Below are 11,622 nucleotides of genomic sequence, written 5' to 3'. Positions count from 1 at the left end.
TCTAAATATTTTTAAATATTCTTAAAAATTCTCAAATATTCTTAAATATTCTTAAGTAATTTTGAATATTCTCAAATGTTCCTAAATATTCTTAAACGAAATAAAATTATGACAGCGGACGAAAGAATACTTAATCAAAATTAGCTGATCGATTTTTGATTAAAAACAGTGGATTCTATTATTCGATAAATAGAATTATGTCAGGAGTGTAGGAAAAGCGGAAAGATTGAATTATATTCTGTAATATAATTTGTTGTACAGAGTATAACGAAGTTTAAAAATTGGGTCACTATGATGCATGGCTAACCTAAAGCAAGTGATACTGATGTGAAACTGACGATCAGAGTGAGCTTTTAGAAACAAATACGTATTAGCATAGCCGAACGCTTTAATTGAACTACTGAAATCGATAATGAAATGAAATTAAAGGTTCTGTTCGTCATAATAAAAGAACTGAATTTAAAAGTTAATGAAAATACTTTACGAAACACTTTATTCTAATTGCAAACCGTATTTTATGGTATAAAAACTCGTACATCGTGCTATAAATTTTTTATACACGATACGATACATTTTTTAACAGATTGGAAAAAGTAAATTACAAATTAAAAGTTTCGAATGAAAAATTAAGCGCTGAACGCTGACATACGCTTACATAAAGTTATACAAGAAGGTTATTATCCTGCATTCGGGTATAAAGCTAATGCTTCAGAAACTGTTAAGGGAAGCGAAAGATTTTTCTTAATTTAATGGTTCGCCGAGCTTTCGTAACTTTATTGGGTTTCACAAGGAGGAAAGAGGCACCTGTATCTCTTTGTTAAATGAGACGGCACGTCAATTTTTGTGTCTTATAATAGTTTACTTTGTTAGAACTTATGGTAATAAATTAGGAAACATTATTTGAATTATAAATCTTCTTTATTTTTGATACGCGAGGAAGGCACGTCGCTACGCAATTAATAAAACAAACATCGACAAGACGCTGAGAAACAAAACATATCAGCGTCACCCATACTAAACAGATGGCTACTATGTTCCCATGTGTGTACACAGACACACGCTCATTTCTCCTAATAATCCGACATACTTAAAATGAAAACATTATTGTTAATCTTGAATAACGAAATATTTAAGAAAATCCAATTTTTCCTTGAAGAACGTTAAATGATAAATTAGACTCTTTACACCAAGTGTTAAATTATAAACGATAAACAGGCATGAACTATAATTGTTACATGGAAAAATTTAAGTAACCACTTCACTGACACAGAAAAAAGAAAAGCGTAAAATAGCAGAAGAAAATACAACTGCGAGACAATACTTACCAGCTTTTGAGGTGACGCCAGTAAAACATAAAGACACGCAAAGCAGGCAACAGAGACAGGAGATCATTGTCTTTGCCTGAAACAAACAAACCTCGATAAATCTTCGGTGTAGAAAGGCGTTTTAATAACAGTACAGAATATTCCTAAAGCTTGAATTGTATAAAACGGTGATTTGTATGAATAATAGTATAACATAAATGACATTTAACTGCATATTAAATTAATCGCAATTGAAGAAACGAAACTACTTGTATAAATAGTACTTTTTGAGCAGCATTATATCGTTTAATGAAAAAATAATTAATTTCCATTGCACAGGTTTTACACGAACTCATAAGTTAACAGGAAAAGTAATACCGAACACTTTAGATGTCTGCTGAGCAGAAGTTATAATATTAACCAAACGCTGCGTTAACTTTAGTACCAACGGAATAACCGACTATCCCAAAGGATCTTAAGCGCTTATAAGTTTCGAGATATTTTCTAAATCCAAAGTGTTTGAACTTACTCGGAACTTTTCAGCAAGACAAACGAGAAGCGGTTATAATTGCAGAGTAAATATAATCGACGGAACGGCGATTAAATTCTGCGCACGCGAGGGCGTCGAGATGAATATTCTTATCGAAAGGTGTACATTATTATTGGAATGAAGGGAAAAAACAGCCGTTGGAATTTCAAAAGGAGAAAGAACGAGGGGCTGTGGATACATCTATTACAATTGCGGCCTCGCCCACGAATTATGTATACCTATGTTGTACGGGTCTGGTAACAACGGTTTGAAAAACCATAAGTATTTTCGCGCGAAGCCTTGATAAATATAGACTCCCGTGTGTAGCAGATACAGTACGCGGCTAAGGAATACTTAATGAGGTTGAAACACGCCGGACACATCCCCTATCTACCTCACGTTTCCACGGAGAATTTCACGAAGAACAGGATCAATAGGGAAGTAGTACTTGGGCTATGTGGAGTCTATGCTAATGCAGCATTGATACACGGTATGTAATAAGGATGTGTTAGCAAGGTAAATAAAAATGCCGGACAAAGGGAAACAATGCTATCGGCCCTATGTGATCTTCATCCGCTTATATTCGGTCCTGAGGCGTTTCTCATCAACCTGTGTACACACCGCAATCCTCCTGTTCGCCGTGTTATTGATAATAGCTAGCACTTTGCACCCCGTATGTTTCTCTTACTCGCTCACCCACTCATTCACCGACTCACACATTCAGTCACTCTCCCAGCCACTCTTTCTCTCTCTCTCTATCCTCCTTCTCCTTCACTCACTTACTCACCCATTCACTCACTCACCCACTCATTCACTCACCTACTCACTCTCTCACTTATTCAGTCATTCTCTATCCTTCTCACTCACTCATTCGCTCACCCACTCATTCACTCACCCACTCACACACTCACTCACTCTCTCACTCATTCAGTCACCCTCTTTCTCTCTCACCCACTCACTCACTCACTTACTCTCTCACTCATTCAGTCACTCTTTTTCTCTCTGTCCTTCTTTCTCACTCACTCACCCACTCATTCACTCACCCAATCACTCACTCACCTACTCGCTCTCTATCCTTCTCACCCACTCATTCGCTCACCCACTCATTCGCTCACCCTCTCTTTCGCTCACCCACTCAATCGCTCACCCTCTCTTTCGCTCACCCACTCAATCGCTCACCCACTCATTCGCTCACCCACTCACTCACTCTCTATCCTTCTCACCCACTCATTCGCTCACCCACTCATTCGCTCACCCTCTCTTTCGCTCACCCACTCATTCGCTCACCCACTCACTCACTCACTCACTCAGTCACTCTTTTCCCCTCTATCCTTCTTTCTCACCCACTCATTCGTTCACCTAATCACTCACTCACCCACTCACTCACTCCTTCACTTATCCAGTCACTTTCTTTCTCCCTATTCTTTTCTCTTACTCACTCGCTCACTCATTCACGTACTCGCTCAGTGACTCATTCACCCACTTACTCACCCACTCACTCACCCTTTCCCTCTCTCTCTTCTTCTCCTCTTCCTTTTTTAAAATTTTTTCTACTGTAATCCATGGAATCGAATAGGCGAGAAAGCCGTGTCCCGTAATACAATTTAAATATTGCCACGGTACTATCAGGTGGTACGCGGTAGCAGATGGCGCCGGAGAATTAATACGCTTACGGAACCATTGAATCAAGAGGTTATAGCGTAACGTGTTCCACTGATTAGATTGGTATCCAGTTTATAGCCTTGTTTATTGTTTCTATAATACTACATCGCCATATATAGAAGTTTATCATCGCCGGTGAGCAAATTGAAAATCACCGGAAGAACTATCTTATATTTCCGTAATCCGATACGTTTCACAAATTCTCCCTGATCTTTCGAAGAAAGAAAAGATTTACCGTGGAGTAACGTCAGTTTCAAGCACGGAAAGCAACCGAGGAAGATAGAAAAAAAATTGGGGTAACCCCTTCCTCTGAATTCTCTGATTAATAGCTCCTAATAAATTTTCACAGTCTCGGTATCTTCTATCTTCGTCGTCCGTTACTCTTTCTCTCATTCGGTCAGAACACACGAGCGCTTGCAGGAGGTGATATAATAATTCATTTTCTGTGTACATGAAGTAACTACAGTCGTGATAAACCTGCTAAATATTTGGAATACGCGATACTGTTACTTGCTACTAAATTAAATTTCCGGCGTTAATAATCATTTTGAAAACAGCAAGCTTTAAATAACGTTCAATACGAACAAAATTTTGGGCAAATTTTTGTCTGCGATAAAATACCGATGAAACAAATTGGTCGTAAAAAATACTTTTCTTTCGAGGTATTTCTTCTTCGAATGAAAATTGATATTTACATTAAAATTACAAATTTTATTCTTTATTACACAGTTTCACTTTCATTCGCTGTGTTCATTTTTTCCTTTAACAAAGACGATACTACCATGACCTTCCCAATAAAATAGTTCTTGTTCTAATAATCACGAAAACTGTATTGTATACGTTTATGAAGTATAAAAAATAGGTAAGAGATTTAGGGTAATAAAAGCAGAATTTTAAAATCCCGGGTAATCCAAGCATTACTCCATCGTAACTGTTCTATCCAATTTTCACGCTCTATAATCACGCTTTATATGTAAATACCCGCAGTTTATTTTCAATTTTTTTCACCGAACCAATAATACCTCGAGATTGATTTTTCCTGCATAGTTTTTTTTAAAACCATCCAAGCTACAAATTTTTTTTAAATACAATGACAGAGAAATGTGTTAGCCTGGGATCTACATATCTCTCGAAACCATATTTCAGAAAATACACATCTACAGTCACCGCTTAGTCTTCTTTAAAACAATTGAAGTCAAAAAGTTTCTGAATACTGTGACAGAAATTTTTCAGGAAAAGATGTTAAATTCTTTCTGAAATAAGCTTTAGAGGCGCACACTCCTGAAGGAAAGCCATTGAATTCACAAATTTTCCAAAATATAACGACAGACATTTTGCAGGAAAAGGTGTTAGCCTAGGATATCTCTTCTCTCTTTTCTGAAATAAAGTTTAGAGGCCACTCTCCCGAAGAAAAGGACCTACGCAGTCTCTGCCTCGAAATTGTTTAAACCAAAAAACTTTCCAAACGCGATAACAGACATTCTACAAGAGAAGATCTTAGTTTAGCGTCTACACATCTCTTTCCTGAAATAAGGTTCAAAGACACGCTCTCCCGAAGAGAAGGATCTACATACATACACAGTCTTTGCCTACTCTTCTTTAGGATCAATAGAGACACAAATTGTTCCAAACACAACGACAGACATTACGCATAAAATGATACCAGCCTAGGGTCCACGTTAACCTTAACTCGTGATTTATTTCATCCTACTACGGAACAGATCGCGAGTGATTAGAGCAGCTTCACAAAGGCGCATTTGCCTTCTTTCCCCTCCTCGTTCGATTGTAAGATGTGGTAATTGACGTAACGAGCGGCAGTAGGTCCCCATTCAACCAGTAAGATAAGTAGAGGCATGAATATGTTTCAGCCTTGTACGCGCACTAAAGAGTGGCTTACGATAATTTCCCGGCCCTTCCTCTGTTTTCTCCTGATTTTCTTGCCAACGAAGAATACCTCGGTTAACTAGACACTTTCCTAGACTTTTCTACACGGTGCATATACCGTCGAAATCTGTTTAGCTCTTCGGAATGGAAGCACACGCCAACTATGCGCCCGTAATTTCCAAGAATCGCGTCGTTAAAATCATTGCGGATGCCGGTAACGATTGATGAACGAGGCAGGTTATGATTTAGTAGCGCATAAACATTACCGCGAAGCATGTTATTAACATGATGAGAATACGTGTGCAGGAACAGGATACAAGTATTTTGCGAAGCGTGATGGAAAGTTGAGAGAGAATATTTCTTTCGATGGAACAGCAACTTTAGGTTAACTCGAGAACTCTGATTTGCCGGGTGCTTCCGTGTTCTACTTATGCTTGACAATAAAACAACGTGCATCGGTCTGCTTCGAAATTTACTACCCCGTCTGCCGGAAAATTCACGTCGAGTTCGTAGGCTGGCTTCGATTAATTAGAATTTTACACGTGTGTGTTCGTTGGTTCCTCTTTCTTTCCTCTTATGTAAATGTTGCGCTTCGATTATCTCGAACGTTTTTCGCAGAAATCAGCTCGTAATACGTTTATTACGAGATCGCGAATAAAAATCTTTATGAAATGGAATTTTAGATTGTTTCGTTTTGTTCACTAGGTAAATGAAAATTTATTTAAACTGTGCTTCGGCCCTTTTGCAGGCAACCAAATTGTTCACGGTTGCTAGACTGATTTAATATTTGAACTTGTCTGCGTACATTTTGAAAATTTTTTAAACGTCCAAAATGTTTACGATACTTTCGCAAGAACGTAAAGGATTGTTAAAGGAAAATGTAGAGAGGAGTATACACAAGGGTTAAATCATCGTGATAAACATATTATCTGAGTCAGACGTGGAATTATTTATTTGTTGGTTTGTGCTGACACTGTTATCTCGAAAATTACAGAAAGATAGAAGATTCTGTTATCAGAAGAATTCCAGATAAACTTCACATATGCATCCTTTCTACATTCATAGTCTCAGGTTTTATCGCGTTCATTCAACCGCTTTAGCGCTATCAGTTTCATCAGATCCTCCCTATTAAAGAGTACATAAGTGTGTGAAGCAAGTTTCGCGGCCACTTCCGCGCGTGGGCGACAAATTATTATCGTTCTGCACGTCTGACATGGAAATGCAGCTATCCGCCCTCGGTCACTTAACGGACAATGAAAGATTCGATGGGAATTCGGTTCGGCATAAAAGTTCATTCGTGTAAAATAGCGGTGACCTAAGTGTGAAATTTGGGAAAAATTATTTTTATGATAATTCGATTGTACTTTCAGTAAGGCACATTTGCATAACGCTGACATTGCGAATGATTAGGAATTTGAATTATTTTTAATATTTTAGCGTGACGTGCCTTTTAATATTTAACACTGGAATTACTGAAATTGGGTGTAGTGTATTTTTTCCCCTTTTGACAAATGAGAAATTGAAATACTTCCCCTTTGATAAATGAGAAATTTAAATATTTCACTATTTTCTGGGAGTGAAGCTTCCACTTTGATATCTCAAAAAATTTAAGGCGTAAAGAAATGAAAGTGCGTTCATTTGACAAGTTCCATCGATTGATAAATGAAAAATGAACATTTTTCACTATTTTTTAGAAGCGCAGCTTCCACCTTGATATCTCAAAAAATTTAAGGCATAAAGAAATGAAAGTGCATTCATTTGACAAGTTCCATCGATTGATAAATAAAAAGTAAGAATGTTTCATTATTTTCTGGGAGTGAAGCTTCCACTTTGATATCCCAAAAAATTTAAGGCATAAAGAAATGAAAGTGCATTCATTTGACAAGTTCCATCGATTGATAAATAAAAAATAAGAATGTTTCACTATTTTCTGGGAGTGAAGCTTCCACTTTGATATCTCAAAAAATTTAAGGCATAAAGAAATGAAAGTGCATTCATTTGACAAATTCCATCGATTGATAAATAAAAAATAAGAATGTTTCACTATTTTCTGGGAGTGAAGCTTCCACTTTGATATTCCAAAAAATTTAAGGCATAAAGAAATGAAAGTGCGTTCATTTGACAAGTTCCATCGATTGATAAATAAAAAATAAGAATGTTTCACTATTTTCTGGGACTGAAGCTTCCACTTTGATATCCCAAAAAATTTAAGGCATAAAGAAATGAAAGTGCGTTCATTTGACAAGTTCCATCGATTGATAAATGAAAAGTAAGAATGTTTCACTATTTTCTGGGAGTGAAGCTTCCACTTTGATATCTCAAAAAATTTAAGGTATAAAAAAACAAAACGTGTCCCATAGAATACAATGTGTTTCATGTAAAACATTTTCTAATAAGATCGTCAAATTATGGTGAGTTACCTCAGGTGGCAGTTTTTATTGACTCGTCCTTTATACGGATTGTCACACGCCATAATTATGTATTGTAATGATTATGTAATTAACTATTCCACGTGCTCTATCAATGTCAAGTTTTGTCGTCAGATTAATCTGCGAACGTCATGCCTGGTGAATAATTCTACGATCTGTTCCGTGCATACTAATTGCAACAACAAAGTGCAGCGTTCTAAATGCATTCTTACATATGTGCATACAGTCTTGGACAAAAGTATCGTGTTCCTTTCTAAAAATCACAATCCTAGTCACTCTTGGTACAAAAATATTCTTATACAATTCATATTTCATGGAGTGCCTAATACTTTCGGCCCAGACTGTACCTACACGTAACTGTGACATAATATGAGCGCCGTCGTTAAAAAAAAACACATGATCGAACGAACTGAAAATTATTAAAAAAAAAATTAAAAAATTCGAATATTCGTTTTTCCATAAATCATTTCGTGGAATTAACTAGTCCACGGGATTGTAAATTTTCTGATAGGTTGGACAACAAACATGAACGCGAATAAACGTGCAGAACATGCTTTCTAAACGATAGTTGAAACAACTATCAAGTTATCGATCGATAAATTAAAACTACGAATTAGCTGTCGAGCAGAAAAACCGATTACGGAAATGTTCCAGTACAATGTTACTTCAGTCATTTTTTTGTTCCTTTCTTTTTTTTTTTTTTTATTGTATAATAGTAAGAGTCACGAAAGTCGAATTACAGGAACGAATGATTCTCAAACGCAACACGACAACTTCCATTCACAACACGTTTCCACAACAGCTGAATTACTTCACTTTCTACTATCTGCCTTATTAATCGCGAAAGTATGGTCGTGTTCCAAGCTAGTGCTATCTAAGACGGAAGGAAATCAAGCATTCTGCTCGCGGTAGAGCGTGGCAAAAGGGCAGCGAGTAATATTTAATAAACCCTTGCACGGTTTAACACGTGGTGCACTTCGTGACACTTCCTTTGTGGAAAATAAGGATATTCAAAATTTTCATTTTCGTTGAAAAATTTGAATTTTTGCACTTCGTGCATTCGTCTCGAACTCAGGATCATTTCAGGTGAGAAAGTTTCGATTCTCCTTTTATGTACATTTTTTATAACTTTCCAAATAATTTTGCCTTTATGATGTATCTTAAGTGTTAGGACAGCAAGGGGACGATTTTAGGATACGTGATTTCTAGTTCAGCAAACCGTTATTTTTAATTTAGCAGGCAGCCAACATGCGGCACGTAGAATTTCTCAAATATTAAAGAATAGGCTATTGTTCAGTCGGTAAGGCAAGGTATCATAAAGTCACCCCCAAAGGGTCTTCGGAAACAGATGTAATTACCGAGGCCTCTCGATACCTGACCTTCCGAGCGAGTCGGAGAGTCAGAGTTGACCTGGCCGGGTTTTCCCCCCTTGCTGTCAAATTTCCATCCAGCAAGGACCAGCTTCGTCACCTCCGCTCCAAGGACGTGACGCGCTCCGGGTGCAATGGAAGGGGGTGATACGGGGTTGGTCACATAGTAATTTTAAGAACCTCCCTTCGCGGCCCTTTTTCAAGCGTTAGAAGATTTGGAGAATGGACGACTCGATAAGAAGGCCGACTTAACTTAAGACCACAGAGTGTTAGTATACAGACCAGCAGTTACATTAGGAATCTTAAAGATTCAGTCAGACTCTCAACGCAATACATTCAGTCTTCAGACGGCACCTAGTGCAATATTCGAAGCACGCGGAAATTAGTACCCGAGTGCTTAACATTAAGACTTGTAGAATGATGCCTCGTTAAAATTTTAGGCGCCTGAAGGGGCACTCTTTGGAATATCATCGATTGCTAACTCGAACATAAATTAATTCTCCACGTCTATAATTTAATTTTAATAATAAAAACAATCCTACAACCTCGTCACAAACTGAAAAGATTATACAAAATATAAATAATCGTTCACGTATGTTATCATTAGCATTTATAGAAAATTTGAAGGCACAAAAATACACAGAATGGACGCAATAAGCAGAAATACATAAATAAACCCAAAATATAGTACTCGCTATAACATTTAGCGAATAAAACAATTACCTATCCAGCTTCTATTTTTCAATTACATTCACAAAAATATGAATTTGCATAAGAACCCACAGTCTACTTATCGGTAGTAGGTAAGTCAATAAAGTAATAAGTAAATAAACAAAACGATAAAAATAACTCTTTCCTTTTTGCTGTCGTATCAAAGTACTCGCTATAACATTTAGCAAATAAAACATTTACCTATCTACCTTCTATTTTTTCAATTACGTTCACAAAAATATGAATATGCATAAAAATCCACAGTCCAGTTACCAGCAGTAGGTCGATAAAATAAAACAAATGAAAAAATCCAAAAATAATTCTTTAATTTTTGCCGTCCTATCGAGTGGTGTTTCGTTTAACAGGTCACAGGCGGCGGCATACCGAATCTAGCCGACAGTGTCCAGCAATTATGCAATATTACGTTGGCCGATGTCGAGGCAAGCAAGTGCAACGTGGTTGGCCGTTTTACGAGGGTGTGATTACTGAACGTGACTGCACAAAGGCAGTGTAACGTGAACACGCGGGCCTAAACCAGCGGTTTTCCTATATAGGTATTGCTCTGTGTAACGTATTGCCGGACACGTGGTGTGCAACATGCACATGTGAATCGTCGTCTGTTATAGCAAGTGGTCGAGGATGCACCTGCCTTCTGCCCCTTGATTATTCGGTGGAGAAAGCCTAGCAGACGAACGAACCCCACATTTTTCTTCTCTTTCGAATACGTTTTCTCGTGACAAACGATTGCCGAGCGGCAACTTAACCGACGCATGTATGTATTTATGTACATATACCGACTTAAAGGGTGCGGTAGTTCTAAATTAAGGCAGCGACTGCGCGGAGAGAAACAGCCTCTACTTATCGCTTGACGTAGATTACTGCACTGCACCGCCGTACCTAACGCACCTTCGAGTCCTTACTCCGTGGCGACGTCTTGTCGCTTTGTGCTGTTGTTAAAATCGGCTCGAGTTAGTAAAACACGCGGGCTCTGCGTTTCTCGAGTGATTTTCGTTGGGTAGAATAATGTCGGAAAATTTTCGATGGGAGATCCTTGCGAGGTCCTTTGCAGAAGGTATTGCTTAATATAGAATCTCTGATTATTCGTTAATTTAAATCTGTAGAGGATGATTGATCGTTACTTTATTTTTTTTGTGTCTTTTCTTGGCCTTAGTTGGGCAAAGTTGGTCCTGTGAGGATGTTTTAATTGACGCAGGGGTAGGGATTTTTGTCAACAGAATATCGATCAATATGGATTTTCCCTCTCTAGAGATACAGGGTTCGTGTTCTTCTTCGTGGAAACAGCGTGTCCAAATTTATTTAACAAATAACGTTTATATTGATATAACTCGTGTGTCTGGAGATTATTGTAGATCCCTCCCGCCGCCTGATTCGCAGTTCCTTCGAGTAAACTTGTGCTGCCTGAGATCTTCACGTTTTTCGGCCACCGTGACACAATTTGGAAAAATCTTCGGAAATTTTGAAGCAGTAGAAAGTGTAACAAGTTCCTTTTTCAATAATAAATTCGAAAACTTTTTCTGATCCGCAGTTCCTTCGAGTAAACTTGTGCTGCCTGAGATCTTCACGTTTTTCGGCCACCGTGACACAGTTTGGAAAAATCTTCGGTAATTTTGAAGCAGTAGAAAGTGTGACAAGTTCCTTTTTCAATAATAAATTCGAAAACTTTTCAAGAAGATTAAAAAGTACATAGTTTAAAGAAATTACGAAGTTTATAA

At 37.6% G+C, this 11,622-nt stretch overlaps 1 protein-coding gene across 1 annotated transcript in view; it reads right to left on the bottom strand.

Moving 5' to 3' along the window:
* The window catches only part of LOC108571905 (protocadherin-15), a 54,345-nt gene extending 52,953 nt beyond the window's left edge, over positions 1–1,392 (bottom strand). Inside the window, exon 1 of the mRNA XM_017934063.1 lies at positions 1,326–1,392. Within this exon, the coding sequence (XP_017789552.1) occupies positions 1,326–1,392 (67 nt within the window). The remainder of the gene's footprint in view (positions 1–1,325) is intronic.
* Positions 1,393–11,622: the final 10,230 nt, after the last annotated feature.

This window comes from Habropoda laboriosa, unplaced genomic scaffold, assembly GCF_001263275.1.
Source record: "Habropoda laboriosa isolate 0110345459 unplaced genomic scaffold, ASM126327v1 scaffold67, whole genome shotgun sequence".
NCBI classification, from domain to species: Eukaryota; Metazoa; Arthropoda; class Insecta; order Hymenoptera; family Apidae; genus Habropoda; species Habropoda laboriosa.
Note: the sequence above shows the minus strand (reverse complement) of the source record. Positions and strands in the feature narration are given on the sequence as shown.